The sequence below is a fragment of the Kogia breviceps genome, chromosome 11 (genome assembly GCF_026419965.1).
Source record: "Kogia breviceps isolate mKogBre1 chromosome 11, mKogBre1 haplotype 1, whole genome shotgun sequence".
Lineage (NCBI taxonomy): Eukaryota > Metazoa > Chordata > Mammalia > Artiodactyla > Physeteridae > Kogia > Kogia breviceps.
Window position 1 is genome coordinate 83,695,437 of NC_081320.1, and position 26,305 is coordinate 83,721,741.

Consider the following 26,305-nt stretch of genomic DNA (forward strand, 5'->3'; position numbering starts at 1 on the left):
ACATTGCACGATGTGGACAGCAGCTGAGAGAGCAGGTTAACAGGGCACGGCGTGGGAGGCACAGGGCAGCCTTTAGAACAACCCGTTCCGACGGATGGTGGGGCAGGAGGGAGCTTCAGGGGTGGGCCCTGGGCTCATCCTGGACCGAGCTGGCGGACCCTGAGCCTGCAGCCGTCGGGACCCAGGCTGGGTGAGCAGAGCCACATTGGTTGCCACGCTGCACAGCCTCTGAGCTGCACCCGTCCCCACCCAGCTCTACGCCAAGCTGCAGGCGGTGAAGGCGGAGATCCAGGACCAGCACGATGAGTACATCCGCGTGCGGCAGGACCTGGAAGAGGCACAGAATGAGCAGACCCGGGAGCTCAAGCTCAAGTAGGGCCCCTCCTCTTGCCATCTGCGGCTGTGCCGTCCCTCAGGCCCTGGGCCTCTCCCCGACAGGCTCCTGTCTTTCCTGAAGGCTTCGTTCCAACTGTCTCCCCGCCCATGTCCATGTACCTTAGCAACAGAATGTGTCTGAGGGATGGGGGAGGGGCCCATTGGGGTTCCCTCTACCTCCTGTTTCCTCGTTGCTCTCCTCGGCCTGCACTTGATGAACCCTGAGAAGTGCATGCCGGGTGCTGCCCAGAAGTAACTCCTAAGGCCCTGAGTCTGTAATCTTTGCATTAGAAACGGTGATTTTCAAGCTCTATTATTTCTCTAGGGGTTCCCTCCCCCCGACTTTTGGGGTTTTCCACCCTTCTCTGTTCCCTCTGCCTGTTTGCTTCTTTCTTCTCATCCGTCAACCTTCATATACACTGTGTGTGGTCTCATGTGGTCCCCTCTCTACCTCATTCCTGCTCCCAGGTACCTAATCATCGAGAACTTCATCCCCCCCGAGGAGAAGAACAAGATCATGAACCGGCTTTTCCTAGACTGCGAGGAAGAGCAATGGAAGTTCCAGCCCCTCGTGCCCGGTGGCGCGTGAGTCTTTCACCAGCTGTCCGGGCCTAGGGACTTGCCAGCTCGCCCCAGGCCCGGGGTAGCCAGGGGCCTGGGGGAGATGGAGGTTTTAGTGGATTGGGGAGGGCTGGGAAGGATGCAGATGGAGGATGGGTTTCCCAGGACCTAATGTTGGGGTCTCCATGAAGGAAGGAGTGTCAAGTACAGTGTCTCATTGGTCTGGGATGCAGAAAATACTAGCTGGCTAACATTTGGCCAGGCTGGGGAGTGTTCATTTGTCAGATGCCAAAAACAGCAACAACAGATCATATTGCCAAGCACTAACTATGTATTGGACACTGTAGGAGACTCTGCAGGCGGAAGGTAAATCAGACACAGTCAGGGCTTACGGTCCAGTGGGGAATACAGAAAAGTAATCAGATCAAGAAAGGATAGAGATGTGAGGTCTTTGTAGCCTCACTCAGCTGGGTGATTCAGCATTTCCACCTGTTTCCACATCCTAGCTCTTAGGTAACAGAGCTAAGTGCATTTAGCTCTGGGTGTGCATTTCCCTCTGCTGGTGGCCATGAAGAACAAGACTGGATATTCAAACCCAGCAGAGTGACTACCTCACCCATCTGGACCACTGGCCCTTCATTGAAAATCTGTGTGCAGAGGTGCTCACTCAGGAGGCCTGACACCAATGCACTTCCCTAGAGATTCTTTGCTCTATCTATCCTAGGAATATTAATGCCCAGATAGGGCAGGAGTCTCCCCGAAGCTGGGGTGGGAAGCTAGCTATAGAGGTCTACAGCATCTCACTGGAGCAACAGATGCCTACTTAATTTGTCTACTTTCTGAAGGGCTGATCCTGCGCAAGGCAACACTACACGAGTTTGTAAGTGGCAAGTTCATGAGTAAAGGACTTTTCAATGGCATCAGTTTGGATTTAAATCCACCTTTCCAGTCTAAGTGGAGGCCTGCAGTAGTATGTCATCTAATGCAGAAGTTTTCCACCCTGGCTGCAACCAGAATCACCTGTGAGCCGGGCTCCAGAGAGTCTGATTTAAAGGGTCTTGCGTGGATCCCAGGACTTGAAAAAAATTTTTTTCAAGGCTTCCAGCTGATTCTACAGGAAGCTAGGTTCAAAAACTACTACTCCAGCACCATCTGCTGGAGGAAGATGCTGGTGAGGCTTCTGCTTTGTAGAGTTATTTTGTGCTTACAGAGTTCTTGAGTTTAAAGTTTGTAGGTGGAGGAATTTCTTTACATTGGATAGAGATGGGATGAGAGAAGCTCTGAGAAGGCGTGTGTTTTTAAAAAGTTTTTAATTTTGAAAAGCAAGAATAGTACAAAGAATTCCCGTATACCCTTCACCCAAACTCCCCGGATGTTAGCGTCTGCCACATCTTGCTTTATTAATCCCCTCCCCTCAGCCATTTGAGATTAAGTTACAGTCAACCCTTTACCCATATTTCCTAAGAGTGAGGACATTCTCTTACATAACCACAGTACAGTGATCAAATTCAGGAAATTCTGTCACCTCAATAATGTCCTTTACAGCAATTCCCCCACCGGCTCACCTGGTACGTGGTACATTGCATTTAATTGTCATGCCTGTTCCATCTCCTTTAATCTGGAACTGAGAATGGATCTTGATTTGAGTTTTGAAAATTTCATGCTTCAGAGGAGTTTATTCATTTCTCGAAACATTGTCCCTGCAATTTTTACTTGACCACCTAAGCACACAATCGAGACTTCAAAGCATGGTGGGTTCTTTGCCTGAAGCTAAGATAAGCTTTCTGCTTAATGTTTATGAATTTCCATTCTTTGTTCTGTTTGTTTTTTTTTTAAGTTTACTTTCTCTCTTTTACTCAAATAACTTTTAAATTAAAAAACCTTTTAAATAACTTCTTTCTCTCTTTTGTTGCAAAAATAAAATGGTTTGCATACACTGAAAAACCATTCACAGATTTTTGAAAATAAAACAGCTATCTTAAAATAGCACATGTTAAATAATTTTTAGAGTAGATACCAGTAACAACTTTTAAAAAGAAAGAAGTCCTCTAAAATTTAGAGTGGTGTCTTTGCTTACTGTTGAACTATTGCCTTTCCTAGCCTCTTATCCCTCTCTTTGCTTTAAAGGTGAATTTGTGCTCTTTACATGCTCTTTTCTAGGCCTCAGAACCAGAACCTTTCTGGGCAGAGGGAGTTGCCTGTGATGTTCTTTTCCCACCTTTCCTTTCTCTTCTGATTCCCCCCACCATCCTTCTTGCTCTCAGAAAGTAATGCAAAGAGAGAAAGGTTCAGTGTTTTCTTTGCCATTAGGATGCCTAAGAATTCAGTTCTTTCCTCAAAAGCTGCTTGTGGGGAATTCCCTGGCGGTCCAGTGGTTAGGACTCCACAATTCCACCCGTGCAGGGAGCACGGGTTTCATTCCTCGTCAGGGAATTAAGATCCCACATGCCACGAGGAGGCCAAAACAACAAAGAAACAAATAAACAAGCAAAAAAAAAAGGGGAGGGGCTCAAAGTAGGCAGTGGGCTTTAGCTTATGCTATAGTGTTTTCTTTCCCATAACTCTTTGGGAAGAACTGGTCTCGACATACATACCCCCTTTGACTTAAATCTGCACACAGTTGCTCCCCAGCCTGCATTAGTACATCTCTGTTAGCAGCGCTTCTAACTGGATCCCAAATAGACTGTGTTCCCTTAAAATTTTATATTAAAATTGTAAAGATATAAATACATTTACAAGCTTTTTCAAAATTATGGTTAAGTATATTCACAACTTAAACACGCTGTTTTATACAGAATATATATGTACCTCCTCAGAATACAGAGAGTATATATTTTGTGTAGAAAATATCAAAATATATCTGGGTAAGGGTAAAAGGTATTAAGGCAATTGTGATATCCCAGTGTTCTCCGCTGTACTTAAATACGGTTGATATAAACAGGTATTATAGATTTCTTTAAGAAAAATTCCAATAAATAAATTACTTCAAAAAGACATTAATAAATACCAGGTAGTCAACTACATGCTATTCTGAATTACTACTACAAATTATTTTCTTTTTTCTAATGTCACTTGTCCATTGATAACTGCAATAAATAATATTTATCTCAGAACTTAAAAAAAAATCACAAAAATACAAAAGAAAAGTAATAATAGGGCTTCCCTGGTGGCGCAGTGGTTAACAATCCACCTGCCAATGCAGAGGACACGGGTTTGAACCCCGGTCTGGGAAGATCTCACATGCCGCGGAACAACTAAGCCCATGCGCCACAACTACTGAGCCTGTGCTCTAGAGCCCGCAAGCCACAAGTACTGAGTCTGTGTGCCACACTACTGAAGCCCACTCACCTAGAGCCCGTGCTCCGCAACAAGAGGAGCCACCACAATGAGAAGCCCACGTACTACAAAGAAGAGTAGCCCCCACTCGCCGCAACTAGAGAAAGCCCACACACAGCAACGAAGACCCAACACAGCCAAAAATAGATAAATAAATAAATAAATAACAAAAAAAAGAAAAGTAATAATAGATCTAGGAAGTTTTTATACAAAACAAATTTTAAAAATTACTTTCTACTGGGCCTTACCTGGCGGTCCCGTGGTTAAGACTCCAGGCTTCCACTGCACGGGGCACAGGTTTGATCCCTGGTGTGGGAACTAAGAGCCCACACGCAGGACGATGCAGCCAAAAATTCTCAAGCTCTGACAGCTCAATAAATTCATTTTTTAAAAAATTACTTTTGTATAGCAGCAGTTGGTGGTTAAAATAAAGTAAAAACAGGGGCTTCCCTGGTGGCGCAGTGGTTGAGAGTCCACCTGCCAATGCAGGGGACACTGGTTCGTGCCCCGGTCCGGGAAGATCTCACATGCCACGGAGCGGCTGGGCCCGTGAGCCATGGCCGCTGAGCCTGCGCGTCCGGAGCCTGTGCTCCGCAACGGGAGAGGCCACAACAGTGAGAGGCCAGCGTACAGCAAAAAAAAATAAAATAAAAAATAAAGTAAAACCAATTCCCCCCTCATTGGAATTCCCAAGCATGATAGTGACTCAGCACAGAGAGCCCTAGGGTAGCATCACGGTATAAGAGTCACTGGCCTGGATCTCTGAGATCTTTTGCCCCAAGCCCCTCCTTTCACAGTGGAAGGCTGAGGGTGGGCAGGTCCTTGGACGCAGCTTCCCGCATTTCGGGGAGCCTTCTGGCCTGAGACTGTAGAACAAGCTGCCTCTCTGGGCGGATTGGGTCCCACTGTTTGCAACATAACTTAATCAGGGATGAAAAACCTCTTTCTCCCCAAAGTATATTTAACTAATCAAGGCATTGTCCCATTTGTTCAATTCAAGTGTGGAATATTTTGCTTCAGTTTGGCCTGTGGTGTTCTGGGGATTAGAACACTGAATGCTTCTCAAAAGGAGAGGAAAAAAGCATTGTTGGAAAGAAATTACCTAAAGTCAAACCGTCCCTTTAGAAAGCTTTTGTTGAAAAAACGTTTCCCCTCTTCCACCAGCTGCGAGAATTTACCCCACACACTCTTTCCCGCGTCTCTCTTTATTATTTATTTTTTGCGGTACGCGGGCCTCTCACTGCTGTGGCCTCTCCCGTTGCAGAGCACAGGCTCAGCGGCCATGGCTCACGGGCCCAGCCGCTCCACGGCATGTGGGATCTTCCCGGACTGGGACACGAACCCACGTCCCCTGCATCGGCAGGCAGACTCTCAACCACTGCGCCACCAGGGAAGGCCCCCCCCGTACCTCTCTTTAAAACAAGGAGTTATTGTCGGGGAGCTCTTGAAACACACTCTGTATCAACTTATTTTGGACGTCTGTCCCTTTTTCTTTTTTCTCCACTATCTCTAGGCCACTGCTAGTTGATACACAATAACTTTAGGTGAGGTCCCTTCCACAATCACAAACAATTTTGTGTTAAAGTTACTTTGCAAAATACATTTCTGCAGCCAGCTCTAACCATAACTATTTTACAAATATGACCTTTTATTTTTGGTTACTCATCATGGACCTTATTTTTAATTGTGTTTATACAAAACTGTCTTCTAGGGGTTGTATATTTGGCAATGTCTGTAGCCCATGGTTTACAGTTCACAAAATTCTATTTGTAACTTTAGCCATTTGCCTTTTGCAATCCCTGCTATCCTAGATTCTTTTCGAAGTATCATGGTGCAGTAGAAAGAGACTGGATTTTGGATTTAGAACGTTCTGAATTCTAGCCCCTGCTCTGCCTCGAGAAGGTTTTTTTTAATGTCTCTGAACCCAAGTTTTGTCACCTGCAAAGTCGGGATAATAAAATAAAATTTTAAAAATCCCTGCAGGATTATCAAGATTGAAGTGAGGTAATGTGTGTGGTGCGTGTTGGAGGTGGGGTGGAGGGTGTTCCAGGCCAGTACCTGGCACAGAGGAGATGATTCATAAATGGCTGCAGCAGGACCAGTAAGATAACTGTGCACTCCAGATAAACCAGTTTGCCATCATGCCTTACAAGTGCCACAGAAGGACAGTTTGGTTTGTGGCTTTTGTTCTAGATTTTGATCTTTAAATCAGGCTGCCTCCAAATTTAGAGAGAGAGAGCATTCCTTGCTCTAAATAGAATCAGGATAGAAAGTTAAACTGGTTTCCTTACAGAGGCAAAGTTTACCTCAGTCAGAACATGCTCAGCTCTGAGTTGTCCCTAGATTCATTCACAGGCCTGTGACAGCTGAAAAAGAATCTGAAACAGGGAGAAGTTTTTGCCTGCCCGGGCAGGCCGTGTGCCGTGTGAAGGGGAACTGAGAAGAGGAGTGGGAGTTCAGACATGCAGGGGGATGCTACAAGGTGGACAGCTAACCTGCAGGGAAGGAGGGATCCAATCACGGAGAAAAGTCAGATTTGCTGTGTCAGGTACTTGTAAAGGACCTAGAAGGAAAACACACCCTATGATGTTGGCTGCCGGTTTTCAGAACAGGAGGGGAGAAAGGTGGTACGCAGACAGCGCTGGTAATGAGATTGGGGTCAGCCTCTGAGATGGGACGGAGAGAGAACTTTTTAATATTAAGAGGAAAATGTATCTAATCTCGTGATAGAAGCTATGTGGAGGGAGGGTCGTAAGAGAACTCTGAGGATCTACGACGCACAGGATAGCTGTTGTGGGTTTCTTTCAAGAGGGCTGGGGACTTGCAGAGCCAGGCCTCCACTCCAGGCTGTCAGCCACAACCTGCTTACTACAGAGGGATCAATCCTGAAAAGTAGGCCTGAGGCAGAGGAGAGAGTAGATGGGAAGCTTGGTGTCCCAATTACAGACTCCCCTCCCCCACCCCCTTCTTCCCACCTGCCACCCAGAATAGCCCTGGCATCTTTATTGGGTCAGGCTGCCAATTCACCCTGATCCACTGCTCTGCTCACCCAGCCCTGTCCCCCCTGTCCTGTTCCCAGAGGCTGCAGCCTTCAAGGCACCCTCAGGCCTGGGCTGTTCTGTGTGCGCTCCTGAAAGACAGCGTGGCATCCTATAAAGAGTATTTGGGAAGAATCCATTCCGAGTCTCTTCCTAATTGTATGATCTTGGACACAAAAGCGCTTTCGCTTTTCTGAGCCTCAGTCTCCTTGTCTGCCCTGTCTGCACCTCAGGAGGTTGTAAAGTTCAAATGGGATGCACAGATGCACCTTATAAATGATAAGCTGTTCTTTTACTGCTTTTCCCCCTCCCCTGGTGTTGCCACTTTCCACATGCGCAGCCCGCCCACCTTCCAGAGGGCCCTTAGCAGCAGACCCAGCTGGGGCTTCTACAGCCTCATCTTCCTTGTTTTCATCTATGAAGAGGGGTCGGTGGGGACCCTAAGTGGGATCCAGCACTGTTTTATATACACTTGGTAAAAAAAACCCTGGGAAGGTGGTTCTCGTTACTCTCTCTGTGGCAGCAGGCGAGCATTGTTCCGTCGGTGCCTGCACGGCTTGTTCTCCTATTCAAGGACAGAATGTCCTATCTCTGAATTACTCAGCCTGTCTCTTCTCTTCTGTCTTCTGTCTGCCTTTTGGCTTTTTTCGTTGCTCATCTGTATCCCTGTTTGAAATTAGCAAGTGGAATTGAGAATTAATAATCATCACAGCTGCCAAGTGTTGAGCCCTTTCGCTGTACTGTGCTAAGTGCTTATCTTGTTTAATCTCAGCAATTCTGTAGGATAGCAATGAGATAGATATCTGAGGCTCAGAGATACTAAGCCACTTCCCAAGGTAACAGAGTTGTAAGGGGTAGAGCCAACATTCAAACTCAGATCTACCTCACTCCAAACCCTGTATTATGTTTTTTAGTGGAAATAACTTGTTTTCTTTCCTATCTTTGTTTGCTTTGAATAAGAAAATACCTCACACTCATTAAGTTGCTGAGAGTAAAAAGTCTTAACATACCATGAGTTGGCCAGGATATAGAGCAATGGGAACTTTCTCGTAGGTAAATAGCCACTTTGAAAAGCAATTTGGCAATTTGATAAAGCTGAAAGTGCACATCGGAACCATTCCGTTCCTAGGGACATACCCCAGGGAAACTTGAATATGTACTTCAAGATACCTATACAGAGCTCTTCACAACAGCATTGTGTTAAATAGAAAGGGAGAGAGAAAAAAGAATTGACTTAGATGTCTATCAACAAGAGAATATATAAAAAACATATATATATATAAAACATATATAAAATGCTATGTTGAAACCTTAAGATAGTCATTATAGTTAAACTTTAATCATCTAATCTAGAGCAGCATGGATAAATATAAAAGACGTGTTCGTTGGACACAAAACAATATAGTATGTATACCATACAGAACAAAATTTAGAAATAGGCATACAGATACCATATATATTGTTTATGAATATCCACATATATAAATAAGTATAACAATATGCCTGACATTGATAAGCACAAAACTCAAGAGAGTGATTAATTCTGGAGAAGGAAAGAGATGGAGTCTTAAAAACTGTGTCTACATTTTATTTCTTAAAGATTTGGTGTTAAGTATAATAAAATGTTAAGATTTGACAAAGCTGGATGATAGGTGAACAGATATATATTATTTTCTATGCTTTTCTGAGTATTTGAAACAATTTATTAGATATAAAATTAACAATACATTATAAAAAATTTAGATATTGCAGAAAGACATAAAGATAATAAAAATCACCCATAATCACTCCATCCAAAGACAATCATTGTTAACATTTTGTTGAATATCCAGACTTTTTTCTAAGCATCCACACACGTACACACACTTCTTTAAAAACAAAACAAAAAAACTTCATCTTTTTATTTGCCTCTTTATTTAATATGCTTTTCATGTCTACATAGAGCCATAAGACGATTTAAATGACTACATAATATTCCTTCACTTGGCTGAATAATAAACTGGTCCCTATTGGTGCACATTTGGGTTGTTTCTAATTGTTTGCATTTGTAAATAACATTGCAGCAAACATCTCTGCTTATAAATTGTCCCTATCTCTGATTATTTCCTTAGGGAAATTCCTAGGAGTGGGAATTTGGGTCAAAGAATATGCACTTTTTAAAAGCCAAGCCTGGGAGTCCCCTGGTGGTCTAGTGGTTAGGGTTCGGTGCCTTCGGCACTCAGTCCCTGGTCGGGGAACTGAGATCCCACAGACTACCATACAGGCCAAAAAAACAAACAAAAAAAGCCAAGCCTGAGTTTTGTTTTGTATATTTTATAAATGATACCTTTATTGAGATGTAATTCACATATAAAATTCGCCATTTTAAAGGGTGTAATTCAGTGGAGTTTAGTATATTCACAGAGTTGTATAACATTACCACTATCTAATTCCAGAACATTTTCATCACTCCAGAAAGAAACCCCAAACCCATTAGCTGTCACTCCTCATCTTCCCCAGTGTCCTCACCCCTAGGAAACCACCAGTCTACTTTCTGCCACTATGGACTTGCCTATTCCAGATACTTGATATAAATGGAATCATATCACATGTGGTCTTTTGTGTCTGCCTTCTTTCACTTGGCAAAATGTTTTCAAGTTTCATCCACCTTGTAGCGTGTATCAGTCCTTCATTCCTTTTTGTTGCCAAATAGTATTCCATTCTATGATATTCCACATTTTGTTTATTTATTCATAAGTCAGTGGTCATTGGGATTATTTCTACTTTTTGGCTATTATGAATAATGCTTCTATGAACATTTATATACGAGTTTTTGTGTGGGCATGATTTCAATTCTCTTGATTATATGTATCTAGTAGTGGAAGTACTAGGTCATATGGCAACTCTATGTTTAACTTTTTAAAAAACTGCCAAACTGTTCCCAAAGTGACTGCATCATTTTATATTCCCAACCAACAATGCATGAAGTTTCCGATTTCTCTATATCCTCACCAACAGGTGCTCTTGTCTGTCTTTTTTGATTATAGTCATCCTAGTGGCTGTGAAGTGGTATCTCATTATGGTTTTGATTTGCATTTCCATAATGACTAATAATGTTGAGCTTTTCTTGTGCTTATTGGCCATTTGTATATTTTCTTTGGAGAAATGGCCACCCAGATCCTTTGTCCCTTTTTAAACAGGGCTGTCTTTTTATTCTTGATTTGTAAGTGTTACTTATATATTCTAGATACAAGTCCTTTATCACATTCATGATTTGCAAGTAATTTCTCCCATTTTGAAGATTGTTATTTCACTTTTCTTATGATGTCCTTTGAAGCACAGAAGTTTTTAGTTTTCAATGAAGTCCTATTTATTTTTTCTTTGGTTGCTTGGGCTTTTGATGTCATATCTAAGAAACCATTGCCTAATCTAAGGTCATGAAGATTTACTCCTTTGTTTTATTCTAAGAGTTTTTATAGTTTTAGCTCTTACATTTAAGTCTATGATTAATTTTGAGTTAGTTTTTTATATATGGTACAAGGGAAGGGTCCAACTTCATTTTCTTGTGTGTGGCTATCCAGTTGTCCCTGAACCATTTGCTGAAGAGACTGTTCACTCCCCGTTGAGTGGTCTTGGTACCCTTCTAGAGAATCAGTTGATTGAAAATATTGGGTTGGCCAAAGAGTTCGTTCGGCTTTTTCTGTAACATCTTATGGAAAAACCTGAACCAACTTTTTGGCCCACCCAATATGAGGGTTTATTTCTAGATTCTCAATTCTATTCCATTGATCCATACATCGGTCCTTCTGCCAGTATCACACAGCCTTGATTACTGTAGCTTTGTAATAAGTTTTGAAACTGGGAAATGTTAATCCTCTACTTTTGTTCTTTTTCAAGATTGTTTTGGCTAGTTTGGAACACTTGCATTTCAAGCCTGAGTTTCTAATCATTTTATTGTGTTAAAACCTATGAAGGAAAGTGAAAAGCAGAACCACTAATTGATGGTTTTGTATAGTGTGTGAAGTCAGTCTACGAGTCTGACAGCTAAAAATAAGATTGGATTTCCTTTCTTTTTTCCAGCCTTTAGTCAAACCTTTTCACTGTGGAAAATAATTGAAGCAACAAGAGTGAAGAAAAATGTGTCTCCTTGTGTTATACTGTTTTGAGTTGTCAGGTTGTATTAGAGCAAAGAGAAGAAAATTCCAGAACCTACAGTCTGCAGGGCCTACTGACTACCTGAATGGTGCTTAACCCATCATGATATCATTTTCCCTTTGTGTTCGGAGGAAATAGATTTAAATATAGCCTCTTCCCTACAGCAGTAACAGCCAAATGAAGAAGCGGCCAACATCTGCAGTGGGCTACAAGAGGCCTATCAGCCAGTATGCTCGGGTTGCCATGGCAATGGGGTCACATCCCAGGTATAGGGTAAGAAGCTGGGAAGTAGAAGGGGGGGAGGGGAGAGAGCGCCCAAGGGAGGTGATACTCACAACCTCTGCTTCCTCTACCTGCCTCATCACCCTTGCTACTCCCATTATTCCCCAAGTGCCCGGAAGATGCAGGCATCAGGGCCAGTGCTCACGTCTGGCCTGATATTCCCACCACAGGCTGAGAACATCATGTTTCTGGAGTTGGATGTGTCCCCTCCAGCGGTCTTTGAGATGGAATTCTCCCATGATCAAGAACAAGACCCCCGTGCATTACACATGGAGAGGCTCATGCGGTTGGACAGCTTTCTGGAAAGACCTTCCACATCTAAAGTCCGAAAGTCCAGATCCTGGTCAGTGCCATCACGGTCAGAGTGGGCAGTGGACTTAGAAGGCATGGAAACCCCATGGGCTGGTTGAGGCTGAGGAGGGTTTGGGTTGTACCCAAAGGGCATGAAGGGAGAGTGAAAACGGGGGCTGTGGGGGCCAAGTTCCTACAGCGAGAGGATGAGGGAAAGAAAAGTCCTCACTTTTCTGTTTCCTGCACTTCCCCACCCTCCCCTGTCGCCCACCTCATCCCCTTCCCCTGCAGGTGCCAGAGTCCTCAGCAGCCTCCACCTTCCACCGCACATGCCTCGCTGGCCTCCGCTGCTCTGCTCCCCACGACAGCGCTAGACCACGAGTGACAACCTTCAGCCGGGCTGCCCATCCCCCAGACCCCAGGGACGGGGCAGCCACCCCTGGATCATCTCGCCTGCCGCTCGGTGTGCGTGCGTGCGTGCGTGCGTGTGTGCGTGTGTGCATGTGCATATGTGTGCGGGGTGAGAATCTGGCAGACCGTGCCTCTGCTCGCTCTTAGCCTCCTTTATTTAATTAATGTTATTTATTCGTGGAGCTCAGTTCTTGCGGGAGAGGTGCCCTCGCCTGAGCTTGCCATGGTCACCGCACGGCCTCATCTTCTTCTGACTTTGGACCACGCCCCCACGCCCCAGTCAGACCTCATGCTCCTCCCTGTCAGTTGCCCCCAGAAGGGAGGGCGGCGGTGCCTGAGAAGAGAGTGCTTTTTCTACCCAGCGCGCTCCGTAATCGCCCATCTCCTCCTGCACTGCCGGTGCGCAGCTCCTGAGCACTTTCTGGGACTAGAAAACTGCTAGGTGTCCACCGAGGCCAAGAGACGTCCATCCTGATGGTGTTGAGCCTGTGCTTCCGGCGGAGAGAGCCCGCTCTCCACTTTCTGGGTCGCAAACAACCTCTTTCGGTTTCTTGGGCTCCTTTTCAAGGACTCCAGTGACCTCAGCCACACGGCCCATGCTCTTCAGCTTTGGCAAGAACTCGTGGCTTCCCAGACTGCTTCCTGCCTACCTTCCCAACCCGTGGATGCGAACTGTGAACCCACCAGTTGCTGCCTCCTTGGGACCTTCAGGAAATGGAACAGTAATAGAGACAATGTGGACAGTCATCGAGGGACGGCCCTTGGTTTCTGTCCCCTCGGAGAACTAACCTTGGCCGACAAGCAATCAGGCCAACTCCCCATCTTTGAGATCCTGCTTTCACCATTTTCCTTGCAGCTGCCTGGATCCCCGTTCACCGTGGAAGGGCTCAGTATCCTTCTCCCTCTGGCTAAACAAAGGTATCACAGAATCTGTTGCTTTTCCCCCTCACTGAGCACAGGAGATGGAGGCCCAGGAGCAACCTGCCAACTCTGCCCGTTACCCCTGTTTCTGAATCACGTTTGTTGGGCACTGTTTTGTTGACAAGACTGAACCTTTCTTCAGCATTGTGCAAATCGGTCCCTAGGGAAGTACCCCTTACTTTCCTTTGTGACAACCCGGTATGTCTCCAGGTATCTCGAGTAAATTTCTACCAAAAAAAAAAAAAGAGAGAGAGAGATTAATTTTCATTGACTTACCTTTTAATTGTATATTTCAGTGGAAGGGTGAAGAGGTAATCATGAATGGAAAACACGTGGTTTGGGATTTCAAAACGACCTGATAATGGAGTCTCCAGTTCCTAGAACATGAGGAGTTTTATCACTGGGGGAAAGGCACAAAACTGACAGGTCTGCCTGAAATTGGGGGCGAGGGAGGTGGCAGTAGGGGCCGACTACCTGGTTTCTCTCTTCCCGTCAGGGAATGAACGCTTCTTGAACAGTTCAAGTTCTGCTCTAAGGACCAAGCTATGGTTTGGTTTAATTCAGTGATGCTGTCATCGCTGCTGTAACTGCAGGACCAGGTGGCTGGGCCACTCAGTTGCCACTTGCTTCTGTCCTTCAAGGAAATAACATTTTTCATCGGCGCCCAGGAGATTATTTGAGACTCAGGATTCAGATCAGAGCTTCGGCTGTGGCTGGGACAGGACCAGTGTGTAGAAATTTCCCAGGCGGCCTGGGCACAGAGGGACCTCCAGTCCTGCGCTGAGCAGCCTCTCCCACTGACCTCTTTCTCATTTGTGGACGAAGCCGCACGTGTTACCCCCGTTCATCACCTGGACACATCGACTCTGCATTGTCTGGTCACTTGACCCTCACAGTCTTATAGCACAATATACCCAACTCCTTCACCCCCAGTCTGAGGGCTGGGCCCAAGGTGTGGTCAGAGGAGGAGCTCCTGCCTGCAGTTTTGTGTATGTGTGTATGTGTGCGCGTGTTTGTGTGTGTGTGTTTACCTCCACGGGGGACACTCTACACTCAGTGTAAGATATGCTGGGAACAGGGCCACCGGGGTGGCTGGATCTCAGTCCCTCTGTCTCTCTCTTCTTTTCCTTTTGATGTATCAAACACTTGGTTGACAAAGTAAGGGCCTTGATTAGGACCAAATTTCCATGTCTGTTGCTATGGTCTTTATTTAGGACAACAGTTAACAATGCTGTGGCCCATTCTTGTCACTCTATATACATATGATGATACAGGACATATGTAATATATAAATATATATATAAAACATTACCCTCTGTCTCCTTGGCTTAGGATGAGATCTCTGTGGAGCCGAAATGCACCTGCAGCTCAGTGCTGCCAGCAACCTGCAGGCCCCAGCCCTGTTCAAATTAACGCAGTCGATAATAAAGGAATGAGTATCGTTACAGAGTTGGTTGCCTGCCTTCTCTTCCCTCTCTGACTCTTTCTACTTCTCTTTTTGTGTTCTCCCTTCTCTCTCTTCCTTGTTTTTTCCAAGAGGGGTTCAAGAGTATTTGGAGCCCAGCTGCAGTGATCAGCACCTGGGAAAAGAACTGGCTGCTTAATAAAAGGGGCCCCGTCTGAGCATCAAGGCGGAGGGGGCAGGGCTCAGGGCTCACTGAGGCTCTAGTCTGAAGTCTGTGCCCGAGCTATGGCAGCAGCTGTTCGTGTTCTAAGCTAGCGGTCCCCTCCCAGTTAATTCTGAGCTATTAGCAGATTTCAGAACTGCCTGTCCAGATTAGCTGTCAATATCATTTAACAGCTCTGCCCCTTCTGCTTTATCAGCCAAGAGAGATTAAAACAGGCCATGATGTGTGTAAAGCACATCGATATGACTGGCACATGGTAGGTGCTGAATTAAAATAATTCAAGACTAGCTCCCCCTTATCTTGTCTTCCCAGGGCCTCTTTCCCTCCCTCTGGGTTCTAGTTGTCGGCTCCCTGTAGCATGGAAGTCTTACAGGAAATGAGAAGTAGTTGCTGCTAAAAAACACGAAGCCCAAGGAATTCCCTGGCAGTCCAGTTGTTAGGACTCAGCGCTTCCACTGCCAGGGGTGCGGGTTCGATCCCTGGTCAGGGAACTAAGATCCCACAAGCTGCCAAAAACAAACAAACAAACAAACACGAGGCCCTGACTCCTGGGAGAGCACTAAGGTTAGCCTGGCGCACAGGGCGTGGCCGCGTGCCCACTGTGGCACTGATGCCTTTCCTGGAGGGGCCTCCTGCCTCTGTGCCAGCTCCAGCCCTGAGATCCAAAGGGGTTCCAGGGCTCTGCTGCTTGAGGGACTTGCCAGGTGTTAGGTACTTTACACACCCATAGGCATTTAATCCTCCCAGGTGGAAATGATTGTCACTGGTTTACTGATGAAATTTAGGGAAATTAACTAACTTGGCTAAAGACGTAGGGTTAGTGATGAAGCTGGGCTTCCAGACTCTAAAGCCTGTATTTTGTATTTATGTATTTTTTTTGCGGTATGCGGGCCTCTTACTGTCGTGGCCTCTCCCGTTGCGGAGCACAGGCTCCGGACACGCAGGCCCAGCGGCCATGGCTCACTGGCCTAGCTGCTCCGCGGCACATGGGATCTTCCCAGACCAGGGCACGAACCCGTGTCCCCCGCACCAGCGGGCGGACTCTCAACCACTGCGCCCCCAGGTAAGCCCTGAAGCCTGTATTTTTTGATTCGGTGCCTCTAGTGCATCTGCTCCTCAGGACTGATAGGCACCCTACATGTTCTACAAGTAGTGCAAGCCAGGGACAGAAGGGCAGAGTGGTGGGAATAAAGCCAAATCTGCAAACCCTTAACCTTGAGGTCCTATTTTCATACCACTCATTCCTCCCGTTAGCCGTGGGCTCACTTGTGTGGCTGAGATAGGCGGTTCTAGAGTTCCACGGACCAGCCAGGGGACTGAACTCACCCTTGGCTGGGGTCCCCTTGCTTGTCAATATGGCAACTACCATATTTCTCTTCTTCCTCCAAGGTTGGGCACCTGACCTCCAGAGTTCCTTCTTCCTGTTTTCAGATGCCCAGGTCTGGGTGTGTGTTAGTTAGAACTCCTGGCCACTACTAAAGATTTGCTTAAGCTGACCTGAACAAAATAAGGACAAAGAAGCATGCTGTGGACCCCACGGGCAAGGACAGAACCAGTTCTCAGAAATGACCTAGTGCCAGGGCCTCAGACCCCACAAAGACCCTCTCTATCTCACTGTACTTTCTGTGTGGGGTTCATTGCTGTTTCCTCAGCTGCTCCAGTCTGTGACTTAGAAAATACGCCTGCCAGCAGCTCCCTGTTTACATGACTCAGTCATTTGGAGAGACTTAGAAGTCCCGGTTCCAGCTTCATGGGAATGTGATTCCAGTTCAGTGGTTTGTGTCAGATGGGTGGGAACATGATATATGAACAAGACCTCCAAGAATCCTACTGCAGTGCCCATGTGTACATGGGGTGGTGATGGTGGAAATAAAGATATTCCTCAAAAAAGTCGATGGGGGTAGCAGTTGGGGTGGAGTGGGCTCTGGGAAGTCAACAAAACAGATGCTCACAACCAGTGTATTCATCACCCAGCATGGCTTAAGAAAAATTTGCCCTGGGCTCATCCTTTTTTTCCGGCCATTTTTCTTATAACAGATCACCTGCACCAAAAAAAAAAAAACCACCCTCAGAGGTTCTGCTTTATTAGATCCAGGATAGATCCATGAGGTGGACACTGCAAGTTGCCTTTCCAATATTCATTTTTCCCTTCTTCCTTACTTACAAAATAATTTTGTTCAAGGAGGGCAGTGCACCCAACTAAAAATACTCATATTCCCAGACTCCCTTGCACCACTGGGTGGCCATGGGGCATGGTTTTGGCTGAGGAGATGCAAGTGGAAGTTGGCTAGGGATTTCTGGAAATGTTTTTGCTTTTCCTATTATAGATATCACCCATTTCTCCTCTTCCCATATCCTCTTCCTGCCTAGAATTCAAATGCACCTCCTGAAGTACATTCTTTCATTGAACAAATATTTATTTACTGAGCGCCTGTTACCCGTATATTCCAAGTACCGTTCTAAGTGCTGGGAATACAGCAGTGAATAGAACAGACAGGAGCCCCTGTCTTCACAGTGCTTAATTTTAGGGTGGGAGAAAAACATTAAACAAGAAAAACCTATTGCAGGGTCAGGTGACAACGTGAATGGCCAAGAAAAATAAAGCAGAGGAGGGAGACGCAGAGTTCTAGGTACTGATGGTGCTGGTGATGGAAAGGGATTGGGGGGTTATAGTCACCTCCTTAGTAGTCACTTACTAAGAAGATGACATTGGAGCAAAGTCCTGAAGGAGGTAAGGAAGTGGACTCCAGGAGAGGGAAAGCAAATGCAAACTTCATGGGTGAGAGTATGTCAGGCTTGTTCAAAGAGCAGCAGCCATATTGCAACCCTGAGGCAACAAGCATAACAAGTAAAGGTTGATGGAGTGGAGAGACCGTGAGTCCCAAGTCCCTGGCAGGGTTTGTGTGGCTGCATCATTTTGGGCCTGTCCACTTCTAGACTTCTAATGGTGCCAGACAAACTCCCAGGGGTTTAAGTCAGTGTTAGGGGGGATTTGCTAGGAATCTGTAGGTGATTCCAACGAACACTCACTCAAGTATGAGAATCTTAGTTGCAGCCATTTGTGATTTTGTGTCATACTCCTCTGGGCCTGCCCTTCAAGCACCGGCACTGGGGCCACCTGCCTGTGTAAACACCAGGACTGTCCTCGAGGGTGGTAGAGGCAGAGGGCAGAGAGCCACTGGAGGGCACCTCGGAGCCCCTGTGTTCCACCACATGTCCTTTCTTTACAACTGGCCCCGGGGGAAGCTGCTACCTTGTTGAGTCTAGAAAACCAAAGTGATTATTTGTTAACGTCCAAAGCTCCCATTTTGCAATAAGGAAAAGTAGACCCAGAAAAAGAAAGTGATTTCCGGAAAGTCACACAAACGGTGTGCAAACTGGGCCTGGAGAGCGTAAGGACTGATTCGCTAGACACACTGGTTATGTTTTTTGTTGTGTGTTTATTTTATTTGTTTTTTAAAAAATAATTTAAAACTCACAGAAAAGTTGCGGGTATCACACTAAGAATTACCATGTACTCTTAGCCCATAGACCTTGTTTAAGTTTTGCCAGCTGTCCCGAGAATGACCTTTATAGCAAAAGGATTCAATCCAGGATCATATGTTGTACTTAGTTATCATGTCTCTTTAGTCTCCTATCTAGAAGAATTCCTCAGTCCTTTCTTGACCTTTATGTCGCCTTTAACATTCTTTAATATTACAGGCCAGTTAATTTGTAGACTGTCTCTAGTTTCAGGTTTGTCTGATGTCTCCCATGATTAGATTCAGGTGATGCACGGAAGTGATGCTGTGGTCCTTTTACTGTATCCCATTAGGTGGAACATGATGACATGGCTTTGTCCTATTACTGGTGATGTTAAGTTTGATCGTTTATTTATTTATTTATTTTTAGAAGTGCCTTTTTTAAAAGAAATTCATTTATTTATTTATTTTCGGCTGCGTTGGGTGTTGGTTGCTGCGCGTGGGCTTTCTCTAGCTACGGCGAGCGGGGCTACTCTTCGTTGCGGTGCGCGGGCTTCTTGTTGCAGTGCCTTCCCTTGTGGCGGAGCACGGCCTCTAGGCGCGCAGGCTTCAGTAGTTGTGGCATGTGGGCTCAGTAGTTGTGGCTCAAGGGCTCTAGAGCGCAGGCTCAGTAGTTGTGGCGCTTGGGCTTAGTTGTTCCGCAGCATGTGGGATCTTCCCGGACCAAGGCTCGAACCTGTGTCCCCTGCATTGGCAGGCAGATTCTTAACCACTGCACCACCAGGCAAGTCCCAGTTTGATCGTTTATTAAGGTGGTGTCTGCCAGGCTTCTCTATTGTAAAGTAGTCACTCTTTATCCATGTGTAATTTTCTTTTTAACATCTTTATTGGAGTATAATTGCTTTACAGTGTTGTGTTAGTTTCTGCTGTATATCCATTTGTAATTAATAAGCATCTTGTGAGGAGATCTTGTGCAATTATGTAATATTCCACTCCTCTAAATTTCACCCATGGTTTTAATGTCCATTGATAATTTCCTCCTTGAATTAATTATTATTATATGGTTGCCAAACAGTGGCTTTTTACTTCCATTATTTTTCTTACATTTATTAGTTGGCATTAACTTGTTAGAAGCTGTTTTCTCTTCTCCTTACCTGTTTGTTTATTTATGTCAATATGGACTCATGGATTCTTATTACATTCAGTGGGTTGTAATCCATTATTACTATGATTTGTTTTGACGCTCAAATTATCCCAGATTTGATCAGTGGCAGTGCCTTCAAGCTGGCTTCTGTGTTCTTTTGAAATGTTCCTATTATTTTTTGAATACATTCTTACTTTCTGGCACAGAAAGATGTTCCAGACTTATCACAAGAGTCCTGATTCCTTTTAATGGAGAATGGTACACTTATTTCTAATGGCAGTCTCTACTCCCAGGAGATCTCAATGGACAGAGCTTGGATTTTAAAAATATATATGGGGGCTTCCCTGGTGGCACAGTGGTTGAGAATCCACCTGCCGATGCAGGAGACACGGGTTCGTGCGCCGGTCCGGGAAGATCCCACATGCCACAGAGCGGCTGGGCCTGTAAGCCATGGACGCTGAGCCTGTGCGTCCGGAGCCTGTGCTCCGCAACGGGAGAGGCCACAACAGTGAGAGGCCCGCATACCACACACACACACACACACACACACACACACACACACACACACACACACACACACTATATATATATATATATATATATATATATATATATATATATATATATAGTACATACAAAGTTACACATACACACACGCTTTACAGTTGAATTGAGTTTGCGTCTGAGTTCACACTGATTCCCCCAATTCCAACCAACATCTAGAGTTCCTGTTTTTCATTTTATAACTCTTTTCTCTGACAGTTGAGAAACCTGGCTCCCACTAACCTCAGTATACAATATTTACTTATTTGCCCAATTCCCTTGTTTGTGGCCAATTTCTTGACCCCCACAGGGCTGCCACCCTGCTCAGCTGTCTTCCTCACATGAGCGCCAACATCTCCGCCAGGCCGTGGTCTGCGCGGCCATGCCTAATGATGGAATTACTAAGGAGGGAGGAAGCAAAGGAGGGAGCTGGGAGGTGAGGGGTGGGGAGGGAGACATTATATTTGAAGCAAAAACACTCCCGTTATTTTATATCCCTCTCTGTGTGCTGCAGCAAATATAGGAAAGGACAAGATGATGAGAAAAGAAAGGATGTGAACTGTCCCTACCCTAGGGGGTTGCAAATTGAATAGTCAGGGAGAAATTCTTTCTGAATGCTAAGAGCGGAAACACCCAGTGGGCTCACCACCCAGGCTCACCGTGCACACATCTGGCTTCCACCTGGGACTGGTCCTCACTGGTGAACTGGCTGTAGCATGCCCATCTCCCGTGCGCCCCTAGGCAAGTCATCCAACTCCCTGGTTCATCTAAGTGATGACCCTTCCCCACCCCACCCCCTCACCAGCACTTACTCATGATAAGAGACGCTCCAGAATTTACAAAGAATAAAGAGCCCTGTAAATGTAATGGGTTATTATTATAGTTGTATCAGGATATCAGATCAGCTGCCTAAATGGAGATCCCAAATAACTGGGGCTTAAACAAAACAGAAGTTTCATTACTCTCTCGTATAGTAACATAGCTGTAAGTGGACCACGGCTGGTTTGCTGACTGATGGGGCTGTTCCATGGGATTAGAGACCCATACTCCTTCTACCTTGTTGATCCAACATCTTTAGGGTGTTGTCCTTGTCCACAGGGCCAAGATACTCATCACTACCTCTTTGCTCAAGTACCCAGGAAGGGAGAAAAGGAGGAGTAGAGGGCATGCCCTGCTCCTTAATGTGAACCTGGAAGTTGCATAATCCCATTGGCCAGAACTTTGTCACGCCTACCTTCAAGGTCAAATCTTTGTCTTCTTGTTGCAATGCCTTCCCTTGTGGCGGAGCATGGCCACAAGCATGAGTGGCTAATAATCAGAGGTTTTATTAGGGCACAGCTGTATAAATTGGCTCTGTTTCTGGTCACAAGGTAATCCCTGTATTTTCTGGGCTCCTCATATAATGGCCTCTGCAAAGTCCAGATGTGTCTCTGCCACAGACAGCAGAGCCAAGATTTGCAGGACTTGGACCTTATACAATTTTGGAGAGAGGAAGGAAAACTCTTACCAAGAAAAAGAGAGAAAATAATGAAACAAAATTAGGTATGAGAGTGATTACGTAGAATGAGAAAATAAATCACAAATTACAAAACTTAAAAGCTGACAAATACCACAACATCACAAAATTCAGAAAAATAGTATAATATGTTTATTATTTAAATACCTGACAGTCCTCTCTAAAACTTTTTCCCTGCATTCTCCGACTGTGCACTTTTTGGATGTGTCTGAATATGACAATAATTTTGTGCTATTTTCTAGCCAAAAAAACCAGAAACATAATTCAGTCTTTCTTTCAAAATGGTTGACTAAAATTTTTTATATTATTGAGAGTTTAGGAAAGTTTCTTTCTGCTTCAATTCATTATTGGTAATGTCATATAAACTTTTAGAATTATGATTAACTTTGGGAAAACCTCTATCAAATTTCTTTCATATATGCACTAGAGGATCTCGGGGCATTTCAAGTTATTTGGGTGTGTGTGCAATAACTAATCTTAGATACTGTTTGAAATAATAATGCTCATTAACCAGTTTGTTGACAATGTCCTAATTGTAATGGCTTATTATTAACTTTTTATATTTTCATGAGTCGGCATTTGGGGGGATGCAGAAAACATACAACATACACACAGGTGTACTAGCTCTTTTAGTACTGCTTACAAGATTGTGCCCATAAACACAAGGATTCCTATAAATTCTCTTTTGCACAAGTTCCATCAAAAAGAGGGAAAAAAATGAATGGTGTTTGTGATTATATGCACTATGTCATGTACATTCCTGACAGGAGGGAACTTCCATGTTGATCAGGCATTGATGAGAACCAAACAGTCCACTTACACTGTTTTGCATGTCTGACAACTGGAAGAATTTTCTACAGACCAGCTTTTGGCTTTGTAAATTTCAGACCTTGTCTCTCCCTCACTACCCACCAATGTCTGGTGCCAGGCACTGGGGGACGCTTTGTTATCAGTTTATGGTCTCTGGCCCTGAACCTTCATGTTTTGCCACCATTGTGGGCGAGTTGGCAGAGTGAGTGATGAGAGCATTCCTGGCAGCCCTTCCTACACTAGGTTAGCTAGCGATATTTATCTAGACATTTATCTATACATCTAGACTGCGAACCACCTAAATATATCCCATTAAACCAAACTAAATGTCCCCAACTCAACTTCCTTCCTTTTAGCTAGATCTAAAAATGCATGCAGCCATGTCTTGATGGTATAAGGGAATTAGGAATGAATGGAGACAGTGGTTTTAAGTGACTACGGTAAAAATATCTTACTTTTAGAAATTTCGTTTTCAATTGTATTTATATTTTGGCCGCGAGGCTTGCAGGATCTTAGTTCCCTGACCAGGGATTGAACCTGCGCCCTTTGCAATGAAAGCTCAGAGTCCTAACCACTGGACCACCAGGGGATTCCCCCAATTTTATTGAGATTATAATTGACATACAGCACTGAATAAGTTGAAGGTGTACAGCATAATGACTTGACTGACACACATCATGAAATAATTTCCACAATAAGTTTAGTGAACATCATCATCTTATATAGATACAAAAATTGAAGAAATAGAAAAAAAAAACTTTTCCTTGTGATGAGAATTCTTAAGATTTACTCTCTTCACGACTTTCATATATAACATACAGCAGCGTTAATTGTATTTATTGTGTTGTAACATTACATCCCTAGTACTTAGTTATCTTCTAACTGGAATTTGTACCTTTGACTACATTTATCCAACCAGGTTCCCCGCCACCTCCCCACCTCCCCGCAACCGGTAACCACAAATCTGATCTCTCTTTCTGTGAGTTTGTTTCTTCATTTTGCAGTATAACTGACCTACCACACTATGTTACTTCCTGGTACACAACATAGTGATTCAATGTTTCTATACATTTCAAAATGATCACCACAAAAACTCTAGTTACCATTTACTTTTAGAATTTTTAAAGAAACATACGCCTATATGATTACATTGTCAGGGCCTCTCACTGGACCCTGCAAGCAGGGTGTCTTGGGGTTTAAGCTTCAGTATCTTCATAGTAAATCCACCTCAGCCCCCTTAGGTGTAGGCAGAGATTTTATGGCAGTGATTGAAGATAGGAAGCAACTTTGCATTCCCCTTTGTACCCTTGCCCTGCTTTTCCTGCTCTCCCCTCCATACCACTTCCCCTACAACATGCGTTCTGAAGACTTCTCTCCTTCTGATAAAGAGAGTAGGCAACAACAGTATCACCATAGATAAATTCCTTAATGTGAACCTTTTTTTTTTTTTTTTTTTTTGCGGTATGCGGGCCTCTCACTGTTGTGGCCTCTCCCGTTGCGGAGCACAGGCTCCGGACGTGCAGGCCTAGCGGCCATGGCTCACGGGCTTACTTGCTCCGCGGCACGTGGGATCCTCCCGGACCGGGGCACGAACCCGTGTCTCCTGCATCAGCAGGCGGATTCTCAACCACTGCGCCCCCAGGGAAGCCCTATGTGAACCTTTTTAAATTGTAAGATTAAAACCTGCCAAGTCAATGAATCTGAAATAAATAAATGAACATATACACATATGTTCACATGCACGTGAAATTAAACAATACCTAGGTATTGAGCCACTATTAAGAATGGGCAGTAAGAGCTACCCAACCCATCTTGGGACTGTGCCCAGCTCCTGTTCAAAGGCAGCATTCATGGAAGGCTGAGCTTCTCCAGAACGTTGCTGCTTAGCCTGTGGGGTGTATGTGTGTTTGTGTGTGTATATATGTGTGTGTGTGTGTGTGTGTGTGTACACTCATATGGGCACACACAGGTATACACACCCATGCTACACATCAGGTACTGTGTAGAATGTGTGCTCTATTTGGCTGGCAATCTTCCCTTTCAAAGATGCTTTTGGGGACTTCCCTGGAGGCACAGTGGTTAAGAATCCACCTGCCAATGCAGGAGACCCCGGTTCGAGCCCTGGTCCAGGAACATTCCACATGCCACGGAGCAGCTAAGGCCATGCACCACAACTACTGAGCCCGCACACCACAACTACTGAAGCCTGTGTGCCTACAGCCTGTGCTCCGCAACAAGAGAAGCCACTGCAATGAGAAGCCCGCGCACCACAAGGAAGAGTAGCCCCTGCTCACCACAACTAGAGAAAGCCCGCGCAGCAATGAAGACCCAATGCAGGCAAAGATAAATAAATAAACTTACAAAAAAAAAAAAGATGCTTTTTGAACACGTGCTTCCTCACACAGCCCTGTGTTCGGTCTCTCTCCGAAGAGGATGAAGAGTTTCTAGATCCCACATATTCACACAGACATTCATTTTTGATGCCAAGCCTGTGTGACCTCCCTTTCTCAAGCCAGTGCCAACCCTGGAATATAGCTGATTAAAAAAACACCTTTATTTAAAACAGGCATAAAGTCTAATGACACAATTAGGCTGCTCTCACAGGAGGGAATTTAAATGCATGGGGCTGGCCTTCCTTCCTTCCTTCCTTCCTTCCTCTCTACAGTTCTCTCTGTCTCTGTCTCTGTCTCTGTCTCTCTGTCACTGGAGCCACTGGCCCACAGTGGGGGAATCAGTACTTTAAAAAGAAAACAGGGCGGGGTGGGGGATAAATTCGGAGTTTGGAATTAACATATACAAAATAGATAAACAACAAGGACCTACTGTATAGCACAGGGAACTATATTCAATATCTGGTAATAACCTATAATGGAAAAGAATCTGAGAAAGAATCGATTTGTATACATGTATAACTGAATCACTTTGCTGTACACCTGAAACTAACACAACATTGTAAACAAACTATATTTCAATAAAATAAAAGAAAAAAATCTCAAAAACAAAAAAACAAAGAAAACACCATTTTTTTATCTTTTGAGAAAGAAATGGTAATATATTTTACCTGTCTACATTTTTAATGAAGAACTAATCATTTATAAGTTTACATGTAAAACATATAGTTTTTTATGTAAAACTAATAGCAAACATATAAAAAAGTTCTACAGTTTGGCTGGTTTTGTACTTGGCTGGTTAAGATACTTTTAGAGAGAGAGAGAAATGGGTTTGCAGAAAAGAGATAAAGAAAGATGTGAGAGAGTTATCCAAGGCCATCATCTAGAAAACACCGTACCAGGAAAGGACCACGAACAAGAGCGATGAAGTGGTGGGAGATGAGCAGGAACCAGCAGAAAGAACTTTGTGCTCAGGCACCAGACACAACCCTCCAGGGTCCTTGGAGCTAAAGCAAGTGGAAGCTGACCTTTGAATCCTTTTGACTCATGCAAGTACTTCAATGCCATCTCTGCAAAGAAAAAGAGGTTTTCTGCTTTTATTATTACATATTTAACTTTTGAAACTTCATGCTCAGAAAAATGGTTTATTTCCCCAGGGAATTCTAAAAGTTTTGCTAGCACTGGAAGGCATGACTTGTGTTTCAGAGATCCTCTTCCCTACCGAACAAGGCTGTCAGAGGAGCAGTACCACAGTTCCCCTTGATCTGCAGAAGCTGTTCACTCATCTTTGTTTTTGCAGAGATCAGGGCTGTTGTATGCCACAGTCGTTGCCCGTGGCCCTTTCCCCTTATCAAACTCAACCCACATTCTGATTGCATTTCATTCTAGTTGCAAGAGATGCAGTGGAAACGATAATAAAAATCAGTTCAGTGAAAACGACCCAAAGGAATAAAGTGATTTTTG

The 26,305-nt window shown here is 44.6% G+C and overlaps 1 protein-coding gene across 2 annotated transcripts in view; it reads left to right on the plus strand.

Moving 5' to 3' along the window:
- Positions 1-14,794, plus strand: part of KIF3C (kinesin family member 3C) — a 35,721-nt gene extending 20,927 nt beyond the window's left edge. Inside the window, exons 5-9 of one of the 2 annotated variants that reach the window (XM_067007947.1) lie at positions 254-372; positions 844-960; positions 11,609-11,717; positions 11,897-12,069; positions 12,309-14,794. In XM_067007947.1, the coding sequence (XP_066864048.1) occupies positions 254-372; positions 844-960; positions 11,609-11,717; positions 11,897-12,069; positions 12,309-12,402 (612 nt within the window). In that variant the 3' untranslated portion in view covers positions 12,403-14,794. The remainder of the gene's footprint in view (positions 1-253; positions 373-843; positions 961-11,608; positions 11,718-11,896; positions 12,070-12,308) is intronic. The other variant, XM_059079196.2, reaches the window with a different exon arrangement.
- Positions 14,795-26,305: the final 11,511 nt, after the last annotated feature.